General features: G+C 44.3%; 1 protein-coding gene across 3 annotated transcripts in view; it reads left to right on the plus strand.

Annotated features, from left to right (window-relative positions):
- Positions 1–14,497, plus strand: part of vps54 (VPS54 subunit of GARP complex) — a 19,091-nt gene extending 4,594 nt beyond the window's left edge. For all 3 annotated transcript variants that reach the window (XM_061831222.1, XM_061831223.1, XM_061831224.1), the window contains 21 exons: positions 703–944; positions 2,240–2,327; positions 2,412–2,446; positions 3,314–3,445; positions 4,603–4,988; positions 6,002–6,128; positions 8,438–8,545; positions 8,612–8,667; positions 8,748–8,844; positions 9,154–9,425; positions 9,598–9,724; positions 10,099–10,280; positions 10,344–10,456; positions 11,050–11,113; positions 11,216–11,321; positions 11,652–11,739; positions 11,814–11,935; positions 11,999–12,079; positions 13,053–13,160; positions 13,234–13,328; positions 13,416–14,497. In XM_061831222.1, the coding sequence (XP_061687206.1) occupies positions 703–944; positions 2,240–2,327; positions 2,412–2,446; positions 3,314–3,445; positions 4,603–4,988; positions 6,002–6,128; positions 8,438–8,545; positions 8,612–8,667; positions 8,748–8,844; positions 9,154–9,425; positions 9,598–9,724; positions 10,099–10,280; positions 10,344–10,456; positions 11,050–11,113; positions 11,216–11,321; positions 11,652–11,739; positions 11,814–11,935; positions 11,999–12,079; positions 13,053–13,160; positions 13,234–13,328; positions 13,416–13,521 (2,735 nt within the window). In that variant the 3' untranslated portion in view covers positions 13,522–14,497. The remainder of the gene's footprint in view (positions 1–702; positions 945–2,239; positions 2,328–2,411; positions 2,447–3,313; positions 3,446–4,602; positions 4,989–6,001; positions 6,129–8,437; positions 8,546–8,611; positions 8,668–8,747; positions 8,845–9,153; positions 9,426–9,597; positions 9,725–10,098; positions 10,281–10,343; positions 10,457–11,049; positions 11,114–11,215; positions 11,322–11,651; positions 11,740–11,813; positions 11,936–11,998; positions 12,080–13,052; positions 13,161–13,233; positions 13,329–13,415) is intronic.
- The last annotated feature ends 868 nt before the right edge of the window (positions 14,498–15,365 follow it).

Raw genomic sequence — 15,365 nt, forward strand, 5'->3', positions numbered from 1 at the left:
TTTTGTCGCGGGCCAAATTGTAGTTCCGATTTCCCTAACAGGGCCGTTATGACTGTGAAACCATGAAAATCTTTTGCCTCATCATATTTACACATGAAATGTATGAGCTAGTTTTAGAATCAGAAATAAAGGGCAATGGGTTTTTCAACTATTGCTGATGTTTGGGCACACGATAATGGTTGTAATAGCTCCCTGTTATCATTTATAAAGTGAGAATTTTAAATTTTGTGACAGATTTGAACACAAATCATTGAAGTTAATACTCATAATTTGCCTTTGCTGGGCCACACAAAATCATGCGGCGGGCCGGATCTGGCCCTCGGGCCTTGAGTTTGACACCTGTGCTCCAGTTAAACGCACCACCGGTGTAACCAAATGACTCTAATGTATCACCAGTATAAATAAATGACACTTGAACGTCTCACCAGTGAAAACCAATGATGGTGACGCTCAGTGTCATCAAATAACACTCGAGTTGTGATGAAAATGATACTTTCTTCACACCAGTGTTACATTAAGTTATTTTCTCCACTGGTAGCAACTTTGTCACACTTAACACTTATCATCACTGAGTAACCAGGACTTGAGAGCATCAGCGTTGTAAAGAAATAGTCAAAATGGTGGCACGTAAATGGGGGGAAAAAGCACTTGAATGCATTTAGGTGATGTATTAGATGATGATCATGTCATATCCCCATTCAGGTGAGGGACGGGGCCTGCGCGAGGGCCCCTCTGTCGTTTCGGAGCACGACCGCTGGACGGTGTACAGTTCCAAGGTCAACCTGCCGGCGGCACTCAACGACCCGAGGCTAGCCAAACGTGAGTCGGACTTTTTCACCAAGACCTGGGGTCTGGACTTCAGCGAGTCGGAGGTGATGCCGTCCTTCTGCCTCGCCAACGTTACGCAGGAGCACTTCAGCGCATACCTGCAGGAGAGTGCGCAGGTGAGCATTGGGCTCAAATTCTGTATTTTTGAAAAAGGACAGTTTGCATTAACTTTTTATCATTTTTAAATGCATGCGAGGTAGCGCAAATGCTAGTTTTCATCGGCAGGTCCTTCGCTTAATTAATTAATATAGTAATAAATTAATGCACAATGGGTATTCTACAACAAAATAAATAAATAATCAAATGGATCAGATAAAAAAAGTTCAAAGTGCACCATAAATGAAACTGTACGCTATTTGTAAAAGCAGACTGGAGGCGAGAGCGTTGTAGTGATGTCATAAGTAAAGACTTGCTTTGGAAAATCACCTTTTGGTGTCTGGTGACTCGCTTATCGAAAATACTTTAGCTTTATTGATGGGCATTTCCTGGTTGTCATTCAGTTCACTTCTTGATTGGCTACATTCCGTTCACGTGACAATTCATACTGTCATGACTCAACCTGTTACACAGCCTTTTATCGGCAATAATATTACAAATTCACTCTGTACACAGCCCAGACCAAAAGACCACCTTGGAGGATCGTCTTTATACAATGTGATAATTTGGTGTTATTACTTGATCAAGAAGAGGGAAAATCGAGATAATAACATTCTTAGTCCTTTTTCTAATTGCCGTTGCTATCTTTCTATACGTTTTCAAAACAACTGTCAGCACGTTAGTATTTCAGATATTCTCTTTCAAAATAACAGCTGAATGCCTAAAGTGGATCTTCTGGTTCCTGTGAGTCACCCAGCAGCACACCCACCAAACCTTTTTTTTTTTTTTTTTTGGGTGTGATTTATTTTTTTTAATCTTAAAACAAACTTATTTTCAAGCACAATTCTCTTGTCGTTGTGTGATGTTATTTTAAGACACGGCGAGCTTCGTTGTCTACTGACACTGACGTTTATAATCTATAAACTCCTTCCACCTTCTTCTGCGTTCACCTCCAAGCTGTCAGTCGCATTTTCAACTTTTGTGTTTCCGTCATCACCGCTTCCTCATTTTTGGCCTTTGTCATCACCACTGCATGATTTCCATCCTTCTTTTGTCTCGTCTACCTCTTTCCATCCTTATGCAGTCCCAACTTCCTTGTTGCCATCCTTTTGTTGTCACATCATAGTTTTTGTCCCGTCATCACCTGTTCACGTTGTCACAGCCTTGTTTACAACCGAGAGCTGGATTCGTTCATTCAAAGGGGCTTAGGAAAGGTTATGATAAGAAAGCTAAGCTAAAAGTTATGTGGGATCAAAAAAAAATGGGTGAACAACAAGAAGGAAGTAAATAAAGCAAATAACTTTGTTGCTTTCAGAGGGAAAGAATTCACGAGCGATGTAAAACTCTTTGTCCCGTCAAAGATGACATTGTGGACGCCATCTCCAGCATCAGCACCCTGCAAGGTACTAGCGCACTAGCTGAAACCTCACATCAGTTGCACAGGCTTTGATGATGTGACTGAAGAGATTATCCTTTTGTTCTTGTAGAAAAGTCCAGAGCAGAATTGGACCAAGTCCCCAAGGTAACAATTTTCAGTTCTGTTTTTTTTCTTTCCAGCTTCCTGTTTCCTGTCCCGATAACACATTAGCTCATCTTTAAATGTTAGCAACAACTCAGGTGTGAGCTGCTTTGCGCCAAAAGTTCCAGGAATTGTTTTGTTGTTGGAATTTAAAGGCTCGTGTTGGTTCAGAGCTGCAGAGACCACTCCAAACTGTTCTTCGACCTTTGGAAAGTACTACCCCTTAACAGAATCTTATTTTGACTTACCCTCTGTCTGTCTTGTTAGTACATTAGCTTGTCTGTGATGTGTTTGTATTCAGCGTTGCATGATCTTTAATCATTTTGTCTTTAGGTTTAAAAAAAAAAACAAAAACAAGTTTTTAGTACAATCAAGTCACGGTAACGGAAAAGATCAAGTTAAGTGTGGTGTGACGTTAAGCCTCGTTTCCACCTTTAACTTTTATTCTTGGTATTTTCAGTTCCTAAAACTCAAGGGCTACAATTAGTTCACGGCTGTAGAGGTTCCTACAGCTACCAAAAGCACCACTCCCTCAGTCTTTTGACTATTGCATGTTAGCTCCTCTATAAATTGTTCACATCAAGTGTGGTGCAAACATGAAGCAGTCTTCTCTAAGGAATTTTCAAGATTTTTTTTGTAGTTATTAGTAGTTGTACCTTGTATTCGGAGCCTCTGATCAATTCAGTGCTGCAGATGCTCCTGGACATTCTGGAAAGCACAACCTCACATCTATTTGGCTTCCATACATGACCTAAATGCTAAATTTAGTTCTGCAAAAGTTTTGGTCAGGTCTGTGTCGTAAATGTACTCTGAGAATATGTGCGTGGTTCCCTACGGTTGGTGGTGTTTCTGACCGTGACGGATTTGTAGATGTTCCTGAAGCCCGACTTCGCCCTAGAAGATCCATCGACCTTCAATGCCGTCCTGCCGTGGTCGCACTTCATCAGCGGTGGTGGGCGCAGCAGCTGTGACGCGGCGTCTTCCAAACTGCTGCAAGAGAAGGTCCGTCTCTACACGCTCTTACGGTGCAATTACGCTGCATACTGTGAAGTGAAACCATTTAAATACCGTAATTCCCGTCTTACAGAGCGAACCCTTTATAACCCTCACCCAGTACATTTGTAAAGGAAATACCATTTGGTGCAGACATGGGCCGCAGCTGTGTAAAACCCGCAGGTGCCCACATTGAAACACAAGCTATTTACAAAGAAAGACGGTACACAGAGTTTAACGCTAACGCTAGTGTCACGCAAACGCTAGCGACAAAGTAACAGGGCCGGTTAAAAAAAAAAAAAACCACATCACTGAGACACGGCACTAGCAAGTTAGAGCAGCGCTAACAGGACCGGTAAAAGTCACTTGCTCGGCACATATATTCCGTCGGGCTCACTCTTACCTTTTCTGCTCGAGTTGTGGCCATTAAAAAAAAATGGACAAATTAGCCGCATCACCACATGGACCGTAGGGTTGGAAGCGTGTAAAAAAGTCACGGCTTATAGGCCAGAAATTACAGTACTTCATACTTACTTCGAAGTCTTATATTTTCTCCAAAATTGACAGCAAGCTTTATGTGCACGATTGTTGCGTGACTTGTCCAATGAAGTACACTTGAACACACTGGTTACACTGTTAGCATGTATGCTAGCATGGCACTCACAAGGCAGTAAGGAATAATTTCTTTTTACATCCGTAACTAGAAACTTACATTGCCCCACACGCTGCCTGTTTTGGCAGGTCATTACTGACAATGTTGTAGACACTCACGATGTCACATTGAAACTAACATAATCACTCCATAGCAAACAAAATGGCATAACTTGCAAATAATCCAACCAATAAAAGAATGACTCAAGAAATAATTGACAAAACATGCACATTAAATTCTATTTACATTCTCCCCAGCGTGCTTTCTGGCGCTCCCATGCTGGGAGGATGTGAATAGTGTTTAGACCATAATTGTACAGCCCTATGTATATTGTGTAATTATATAAATATATATGTGTAATTATATTTTTAGTTTATTGTATATTTCACGTTGCATGAATGTAAACAGGTGACCAGGATGTCACTGGAAATTAACATTGAGATAGATCAAAAGTTACGTATAGGTATCCAGCCTGAGAAGCATCTTGTAAGGAAAACGTTTGTCTTTGTTTCAGCTAAGTCACTACCTAGACGTGGTGGAGGTCAGCATCGCCCGGCAGATTTCTCTGCGCTCGGAGGCCTTCTTCAACGCAATGTCGTCGCAGCATGAGCTGCAGGACCGCCTGAAGGAGACGCAAGAAGCCGTGGCCGTGCTGCGGCGGCGCACTGCCGCCATCGACCGAGTCATGTGCCAGGGCCCCCTGGCGGCCCTGCGCGCCGCCCTCACGCGCAACAACTGCGTCAAGCTGCACAACAAGCTGAAGCTGATGGCAGCCGTGCACCAGACGCAGCCTACCGTGCAGCTGCTGCTCTCAACCTCTGAGTTTGTGGGAGCCCTAGAGCTTATCTCCACCACCAAGGAGGTCCTGCAGCAGGAGCTGCAAGGCATCCATAGCTTCAGGTACCAAATATTTATCAGTTGTGTAAACTACGGCCCACGGGCCATTTGTGGCCTGCTGTCCATTTCAAGGTTGCATGCGCCAAGATCCCAAAATGAACACCTGAAAAGCGCACTGGCGTTTGCTCTCATTTTGATAATGCTATGACAATTATTCAAATAACTTGAATTATTTGATTACAAAAAAAAAAAATTCAAAGTTAAATCTCTGCCACTTAACTTCACTGGGATTATTTCCCCTCATGGACAAATGTAATTGCACAATAAGCGAAAGCTCGGAGAAAAGACTAAAATACAGTAGATGTCTGAAGTTTGGAATATTTCTGACTTAATTAAATTTAACAGTGCAATGTTGACTGCAAAGCAGAACTTGAGCAGAAATTGCTCATCTACGGTAAAAGCTAATTTAATATTTCCCACTATTACTGTTTAAAATGAATTTTAATCACTTCACAGGTAGTCAAAGATAGACATTGGTACACTTTCAATCACTTTATTGAAAAGACCTTAAAATAATTAGGTTAGCGAACACGTTCATATGCTAACTGGACAGCCACAGCTGATGCTCAGAGCCATTCAACACGTGGACCAGCTAACAGTTAGCTTCTTACACCGAGCCGCCATCCTGAGCTGACATCGGCCAACAACAACACTCTCATTCGCCGACTCCCAGGTCACTCCCCCAGACCAGGCCCTGCTTTTTAAAAACATACCCGTTTAAAGTCAGTTGTCTTTTTTTTTTTTTTTTTTTTTGGCCATTTTCCCCCTTATCCTGGGTAGTGTCTATCTTTAGAATAATTCCAATTGAACCAATCATCAAGGGTAGAATGAATCGGACTTAGCCATCTTCTCATATTTGATTTTCTTGCTCACCGCCAACAATAATTGCAGTAGGTTTTTTTTTCCTGTCCTAGGTTCCAAATGTTGTTGCTTTTTAAGCATAAAGCAGTGATTGATTGCTGGGTTTTCCGTGATGGTCTGTCTGCTTATTTGTGTGCATGTGCCTGCGATTGCAGACATCTTGGCTCTCAGCTGTGCGAGCTTGAGAAGCTGATTGACAAGATGATGGTGGAGGATTTCAGCATGTATGCACGCAGCGAGCTCAACCACAGCCTGAGGGATGACACTCACCTCCTGGAGAAGGTCTGTTTGGAGATCACGTCTCATAGGGCTTAGCCCGTTTATCCACTTTATTCATTTCAGTTTGTTTGGCAGGACTGTTTTCTATAGGGTTATATTTTTTAAGTGGCTTACATAGTTCAAATGGCATCCTCGCTAACATGCTGCAAATTTAGAGGAGTTTGTCTAAAAAGCACAATCTGTTTTGCTAGCTTAGCTGCTTGTGACGACTTTTCCAAAAAGCAATTGACGAGTTTACTTGCATCCAAGAAACAGACAAGATGAGTGGAATCTTTTTCACATTGATGCGTCTTTGACAAGAAAGGATCACACTGGAAGCCAAGGCAGCATTGCCATAGACATGATGCACAATTTATACGTTCGGCAAAAGCAGTCATCTATCCACTTGTTGGAAATTTTGACTTGAGGTATAGGGTTCCAAGCTGCAACTATTTTGATGAGATCGCATTGACTCATCTCGATGAAATGAAGTTTGACGGTTCCATTTTGTGATTTTAAATTGTGGAACATATGAAGATGACATCCTGGTGTCCTATTTGTAAAGTCCTGATTTGGGTCACTGATATCGGAAAAGGCACCCCAGAATTTCTACTGTTTTCTGTTGAGGAAGAGGAATGAAATGTTGGGGAAAGAAATTGCTGGATTATAGTTTCTAAAACAAATCCTGCAAATTAAAAGCAAATTATTGTTGCAAATAACGCTAATGTAATTTGTTTTTCTAAAGCAAAACTTTAATATCATCTTGTTTTTGTGTAATATTCCATGTTGCCCCTCCTAGCTCGACCTGTCGTTTTGTCGTCTTAGTATGTGTGCATGGTGACAGTGTGTGTGTTGTGTGCTCATCACAGGTACACATGACAAACTCCGCCTCTCCCAAGGTGGGACATGTGTACTCTCATCATCCTTGCTGCATGAGAATCAATGACTCAATCAAATAATTAATTACTGTATTTTCACGACCATAAGACGGCTATTAAAAGGCGCAGTCTCAGTTGCGGGTGCAATTTCAATATTAAAGGGAGACCGTATTGTTGGGCACAGGCATGGTGGTGCTCACAAAGGAGTCAGGCACAATTGCACCTTTATTTTTGTAAGCAGAAGAACAATCTTACTTTTTTTTTTTTTTTTTGCCACTGTGACAAGTGCAAGACGTCACCAGTCAACACGCCATCCTCACCGACGGTGTCACACCAAAGAAAAATCATTACAGCACAGCAAACGGAACAGCAGACAACAAAACAACCAAAATGATGAGCAAAGAAATAATTTATTTATAGTGACAATAAATAAAAAGTTGACTCATATCTCCAGCGATTGAAGTTGCTTTGTCAAGCCTCAAATTAATTTGCTGCACTTGTTTTTTTCCAATGGTTGTTGGAGTTGCTCTTCCGGCCTCGGCCACCTCGCCTTGTTTCCTCTCATTTTCCTGCTTCCTCCACTTAAGTACCATAAATTCATTGATTTTGAATTCCCTCGCAGCTGCTTGATTCTCATGTTTCTCCTTGTGTGCTTCGTGAGCGTGTCTCTTCATTGGTACCATTTTTGGGGGCCCTGAGCCAAAACATTGTTGTTTAGCACAAAACACATACCGACATTTTTTCTGGGGGGCCGGGCCTTCAGCGCCCTCTCCTCCTCCCCCCCTCTCACATCAGCATGCTGTCCTTTCTCACGTCTGTTTTTCCTCTATATATCCAGCGTGTTGGCAGGAAATGCTTAGTCGGTTACAGATTTTGGACATTTTGGAAAACAGTTCTATGTGCGCCTTATTGTCGTGAAAATATGGTCATAATATTTTGATTCCTGATGGCACTTGATCACAAAATTAAATCAACAAGATGGTGACTGTAGATGCAGGTGGGCAAACATGTGCTCAAATGCCACATTTAATTTTTAAAACAGACATGGATGAGAGTTTATTCGTTGATGAGCTAAGAATGAATCATTACAATTTAAAAATCATAATGAAATGTATATTTTGAGTTGTATTCAATTTAGTTCTAACTAAAGAGGTTTGCAACCATTTTATTGTTCACAGTAAATTAATTAACCAGTTATTTAACTGAAATATTGAAATGAAGAAAAACATTTGATTCACCAGTTTGAGGGGAAAACCCATGAAATATGTAGAAGAAATATTGCACGATTTTTTTGATTATGTGAATGCTGGGGTGAGCCGGACAAATGGAATAGTTTGCCCGCTGCTGATCTTGATGATCGTTTTTGTCATCGATTGCTTTCTGTCTGTGTCCCCTGAAGAGATGCTTTTCTTGATTCCATATCTTGTCAAAGACATCCTGTGCGTGTGCGTGTAGGAGCGTCTACAGTCGCTGGTGTTCGGCCTGCTGCGCCAGAGGAAGTTGGAATTTTTGGACATTTACGGTGACGAGATGATGGCGGCGGCCAAGGCCATCGTGTCGCAGGTGCGACCCTTGCACCCCAAATATTGTTGTCAAGGCAACAGGAAGTAACGCTGTTTGTTTCAACAGTGTGTCGCAGAGCGGCTCCTGTCCATCGAGGACATCGACACGGAAGTCGTCACCAAGTAAGTGACCCTGCAGCTCCCTGATGACGTCGGCGATGACGCCGCGGCGACATCACGCTGTGGGCGTGTCCTCCCGCTAGGTTGGCCGAGCAGATGCGTCTGATGACCTTCCCTCAGTGGTTTGAGCTCCTCAAGGACATCTTTGACTGCTTCCTGCTTTTCCTCCAGAGGATGAAGGTCAGTCATCAGTAGATCCCGACCAAATTTTTGGAGGCCAATTTGAGTTGATGTCCGATTCCGATATTTGGTCGAAATAATTCTGAAAAGTGATGAAGCATGACATAAGATATATAAAGCATGTGTCCTTTAACACTTACATCGTATTTTGCAATATTTTGCTATTTGTTCAACTCTCGCGTCACTGACACTCGTGACAAAGAGCTACTCTGTTCTTTGTTTCTATGATGGTCTCATCTTGAACTGCGGTGGTCAAAGCAATCGGACTTGAAGGAGGAGCAAGATCAATTCATTTTTTTATTCTCCCAGGCCACTTTAAGTGTCATCCAGCTGGTGGTTCTGGAGGTTCTGGAGACCAGCCAAAATGCTTCCTTGGTGAATAGGTCCCACCCGGAGGACCGTCAGCCTGACGAGACGCCCGGCTCGTGCGGCGACGTCGCCGTGTTGGCCTACCTCACGCACGACGGCCCGTTCATCAGCGACGCCCTCTGCGGCGCCCACGCCCACCCAGATGGCGACGGACACCAAGCCACAGCCGGGACGCCGGACACTGAGTTGGCGTGCAGGGAGCAGAACTTCATGTAGGTCGGACATACATCACTTCCTTTCCCTCCTTTGAACCTCCCGTGGATGGTTCTCTTATTGTCCAACAGAGGGTGCTGTTTCTGTCACTTTGATCATGCTACTGTGCTAATTGGGGGAAAAAAAACAGAGCAAGCATCGCCATACCAACCCGTTTCTTGTGGTTTTCAGGTCTGGCGACATGATGCCGTCTGACTTGGAGCTGAACCGTGTGCTGAACAACATCCAGGAGCTTCTGCATGCTGCTTCTGACATTAGCCATGACCGCTGCGTCAAGGTGCTCACTGCCAGAGCCAAGGTAGACCGCAAACACAAGGCAATATGGCTTTTAAAAACAGCATCATTATGCAAATAATATTGCCATGCGGGGTTAGGAACACTTCATAGAACCATTACCAATAAAAGGTTTCTCCCTTCATCTCCAAATGTTAAAAGTTAAAACTCCACCTTGCAAGCAAAAGTCATACATCAACAACACCCAGAATCCCCGCTGGCCTCTCCTGGGCTTAGATCATCTGAGATGGGGGCGGGGGGCTACCGTGAGCACTTTTCATTAAGTTACCCCCATTTAGATGAATCTGATTTTTACTACCGAGCATACTTGGCACTGTCATAGTTGACATGTACTCCAATGAAGGCGTCCAGTTTGAGAGTCCTTCTCGCCCCCGGCAGGACGGCTCTCTGGACCGCATCAGCTCGGCTGAGTTCGTGGGCCTGTCGGTGGCGGTCGAGGCCTTCGCCAGGGACACGGAGGAGCTGTGCGGCAGGCGCAGCGTCTCTCTGCGCGGGGCGCTGCAGAGTCAGGCTGACCGCTTTGTCCACCGCTTCCACGAGGAGCGCAAGACCAAACTCAGGTGAGCCTCGCCTGTGACTACCGCGATGAATACCGCGGTGACAACGGGTCGTTGTGCCCGCAGTCTCCTGCTGGATAACGAGCGCTGGAAGCAGGCAGAAGTTCCCGCCGAGTTTCAGGAGCTGGTGGACTCCATGGCGGACGGCACCATCCCGCTCGCGCTACGCAAGGCAGCAGGTAGCAACGAGCACTAGTTTGTTACTCAATTAATCGACCGGTCATTAAATTAAGTAGCAATGCTGTTTCGACCCATTGTTTAACTGCCCAAATTGTCAAATTTTTGCCGCTCATTGGTAAATATTCTCTGATGTGTCGATCTCCATTCTTGTCTTCTGTTTCTTCAAAATGACTTTTTGCAGATTTTCTATGGTCACCACAAATTGAATCATCAGTTTATGGAATTAATCTGATCCTTATTGGTTTTCTTTCGTGGCATAGATTATCCCTCTCTCTCTCTCTCTCCTCTCTCTCTCTCTCTCTCTATCTAGTCCAATCTAATCCTTTTGAAGATTAAACAAAGTGCAAGAGAGAGAGTACAATAAAGAAATTTATTGTTAAAAATGTTCTTCCGGGTCTTATACCTCCCCCTCCCCCCCCAAACTGTTGCAAAAATAATTTGCAATAAACTGTCATGCAAAATTCTTTGAATCCAATTATTCAATCAATGGAATGATAGATAAGATTAACAGATTTCTAAAAATATTCAATAGTAACAACTTTGTAATATACACAATCGTGTAGCTACAAAGCAGGATCTTGTTGTGTTGCAGGTCCAGACGACAGGAAGCCGGGCGAGTTCTTGCTGGTGCAGGGGCACAAATACGCCGTGGTGGGGTAGGTGGGCTCACGTCACGGCCGCGAGTCACGCGCAAAGGACGACGAGCCTCGTCACAAGTTTGTTTTTGTCTTGTTTGCCGCCGCGGTCGCCACCATCAGGACGGTGCTGCTACTCATCCGGATCTTTCTGGAATACTGCCAGTGCGTCAACGACATCCCGGCCATAGCCACGGACGTGCTGACGCGGCTGGCCGACCTCCTCAAGGTCAGGACACGAGCGCAAACGGTTCTGACGTATCGTTCTAAAGTCTATTCAGACATTGGACGTGCCTAAAGATAATTGCTGAAAATGGGAAAATAATTAGTACTCAATTGTGGTTATATTTTGGGGGGTATTTTAAAACAAACCTCTTTGCCTAACCGAGAGTGATTTTTTGTTAATTAAATGTTGATCACAGGCTTGTAACGTGGTTGTTAGCACGTTTAACATTTGCATTTTTTATTCATTCTATTAATTTTCCGTGTTTATTGCGTTTGTTCGGGTGTGTCCATGTAATGTGTAACACGCGGGTGTTGTGTTGTCGGTTCGGTGCAGCACTTCAACTCTCGCAGCTGTCAGCTGGTGCTCGGTGCGGGAGCCCTGCAGGTGGTGGGCCTCAAGACCATCACCACCAAAAACCTCGGTAAGCGCGCACACTTACACAGACACACACGCAACTTTCAATATCTGTATTTGCCACATGTGTGTTTCTGTTAGCGTTGGCGTCGCGTTGCCTGCAGCTGGTGATGTTCTACGTTCCCGTCATCCGCCGACATTTTGAGAGCAAACTGCAGCCCAAACAATTTAGCGTCCTCCGACATTTTGACCACATCACCAAGGTAACCGCACCGTACGTTTCCCGTGCGAGCCTTTCTTTTCCTTCACACGCGTGCGCGTTTCAGGACTACAATGACCACGTGTCTGAGATCTGGGCCAAGCTGGTGGCCATCATGGACAGCGTGTTTGAGAAGGTTCTGACGAAGGTACGTGCACACATAAAAAAAAAAACACTTGTTGCACAGTCACCGTCAAATATTTTTAGAATCAGTAATTCCATCGATTAATCAAGTCATTGGATAAAAATTTCCGATTAATGCAAAATGTTTTTTTTTCTGAAGCTGATAGTTGTTGTTGTTGTTGTTTAATTGCAAATGCTAATGACGAATCAAACCAAACAAACAACGAAGTAATACGACACCAGATGAAGTGATGACGTGCTCGCCAATGGGCCGGGCCCACTTCCAGTGTTTTGGGTGGGTGAGCTGAGCCTGTGATGCAATTTTGGAAAGCCCCCTTCTGAAATTTCATCGAACATTTTCGGACCATTTGGTGGACAACCCCAAAATATTATTATCGCACGACTGGTAAAGTTAAGAAAAGGTTAGTTGAGGAAAAAGTAGTCAAAATGTAACCATAAGGAATAAGTCATATTATGTTGAGAAAGTAATTTAAATAGTTACACCATTACATATTACACATTACCTTGTGATTTTATAAGGCTCTGACTTCCAGTCATCTTCCTTACGCTGTCTCCATTTTACACCGCCCCCTCGTGGCCAAGGTAAACACACCAGAAAGAGTTTTGAGTTGAAGCGGAGAATGTGGCAAACGCTTGGTTTATCCATTCATTAATTTTCTCAGCTGCTTATCCTCACGAGGGTCACGGGAAGTGCCGGAGCCTATCCCAGCTGTCAACGGGCAGGAGGCGGGCTACACCCTGGCAAAAAGTTGCACTCACAATCACACCGAGGGGGAATTTAGAGTGTCCACAGTTGGTTTACGTTGGACTTATTTTATCAATGTTACTAATATTTTTCTCTGAAGTCTAAGGCTAGAGTTATTTTTGTTTTGAGCAGTTGGGGGAACAACGTGTACTTCAATTTTCTTCTCATCCTGCTATCAATGGTTGCTTCTTTTTCTTTTTCTTCATCGTTTGTTGATGGGTTTGGCTTCCAGTACGAGGTGAAGGCCCCGATGCCGTCGTCCTGTTTCCGTAACGTGTGCAAGCAAATGGTCAAGATGCACGAGGCCATCAACGACCTCCTGCCCGCCGAGCAGACGCAGGTGCCCCCCTCGCTGCCCCTTCCTGTTTGGGTCTCCCGCGACCAATCGGCTAACACTGGATGTGTGTGCGTAGATGCTCTTTGTCAGGATCAACAGCTGCTTGAAGGCAAACCTGAAGCGCCAGCTGGCTCGACTCGGCGTGGTCAACGATGGCGGGCCGCAACACGGGTAACTGGATGCTCGCTGCTACAAAACCAAACAATTGTGCCTTCTTTCAAAACAAGCGTTGAGCGGGCCTGTTGTGTCTCTCTTCAGGCTGGTGGTGGTGGACGTGGCCTTCTACACAGAGAACGTGCAGGCCCTGAAGAACCTGGAGGCCCTGGACCTCAACATGGCCGAGATCTGGGACCACAAGAGGTGACCAAGCGCCGACGACGATCGCCCCCGACGTGGTTTTGAGCCTTTATCCGATGTCCATCTCAAGTTCCATCGACTAGTGCATTGCAAGAACTCCAAATCTTACTGAGAATGTCCCCCCCCCCCCCCTCTACTCTTAAATCTCAAATAACTCATCACTTACTGTAAAGCCGACTTGTTTTGAGACAGTTTTCAACCTCATTTTTACTTGAAATAAGTACAGACCTAATTCCTCGTGTAGTACGTTGTACTTTTCATTTAAAACGACAACAAAAGTCTCAAAACCGGTCAAGTTTCACGTGGGTCATGAGTCCTATTTGAAATGTCTTCAGATTAATTGTGACGCAAAGAAGAAAGATCCTTGATAAGATTTAGTTTTTGCTGTGTACACTTTGTTCTCACGACTTGGACAAGTTTGGCATACTAGCAGGACAACGCCGTGTCACTAGTGAGGCTAAACTGCTCTAGTACTACTCATGAGGTGCTCAATGTTAACTAGTAGAATTTTATATAACGGCTCTTGTAGTGCCACGAGCACAAAGCTGTCAGCTAGTCGGGACTTTTTGACCTGCTGCTGCCGTGTGGGACCACCGGACCCAAACAAAAATGGTTGAGGTTCCCCTTGAAGACTTTTGGATTTTTCCAAACCTTTTCCTACTGGTTACTCTGTTGTCATGACAACATGGGAAGCTGACTTTTTTTTTTTTTTTTCCCCTTCTTTTCCAATGTAAGCAAGAAACTGGACCAAACTGTGACTTTCAACTTTTGTGTGCAACACTAAATCAATGTGTCTCAGGAAAACTGTGACATTATTTTCCACTGTTTTGGGATACATTTTCTTCAAATCTCCCCCCCAAAAAAATCATCCGTCATCACTGTGCCTCTACAAGACTGTGTATGCGTGCATAAGTCAGTTTCATATAATTTGAGCAATAACATGAACGAAACTAGTAATAATTAAAAAAAATATGGGGTTTATAGCCGTTTGTCTTGATGTACCCTGCGATTGGCTGGCAACCGGTTCAGGGTGTACCCCGCCTCTTGCCCGTTGACAGCTGGGATAGGCTCCAGCACTCCCGCGACCCTCGTGAGGATAAGCGGCTAAGAAAATGGATGCGGGGGGACGACTGCCCTATGTCATCGATTCTGTTCATAGCTTTTATGGACAGAATTTCTCGGTGCAGCCGAGGGATAGAGGGGGTCCGGTGTGGCGGTCTCAGCATCGCACCGCTGCCGGGCTGAGAATCAGCACCTCCAAATCTGAGACGATGGTCCTCAGTCAGAAAAAGGGTGAAAATGAATGGAATTGAAAAGCACATTCAGTGGGGCGACTGTTATTGATCCAATTATATGAAAATGACTCGTATGTACAGCACGTAGGCGCAGTAAGATTGAGAGCGCGAGTGAGAGAGATTAAGTGTGACGGTGAATGAGTGGGTGACTCGGTGTTGGTCTGCGCGTGGCGATGTGGGTGTGACTAAGAGGGAATGTGTGTGTGTGTGTGTGTATGCATGTGTGTTGGTTTCCAAGCTGATGTGCATAATTAAAAACGGTTTCCAAGTGCTTCTTGTGTGATGTCATTAGAGAAATATCCTTGATGCCGCTGGACAGTTACTAGCTATTCAAAGAAAAAGTTACTGCATGAATTTGATGACGTGAAGAGAGGGGGGGGGGGGGCATGGAAGTAGCTCGGTATATTGCAGTACCTTTGCTGTGGCTCGTCTCATTTTATCGTTATGCATCTCGTTTTGCTAAATTGTCTTAGTTTTCGACCGAGCAGTGACCTGGAGGTCCCCTAATTCCCCAGAACAACCTACTCCCGAAACCAGGGGTGTCAAACTCATTTTT

This window comes from Syngnathoides biaculeatus, chromosome 9, assembly GCF_019802595.1.
Source record: "Syngnathoides biaculeatus isolate LvHL_M chromosome 9, ASM1980259v1, whole genome shotgun sequence".
Classification (NCBI taxonomy): Eukaryota; Metazoa; Chordata; class Actinopteri; order Syngnathiformes; family Syngnathidae; genus Syngnathoides; species Syngnathoides biaculeatus.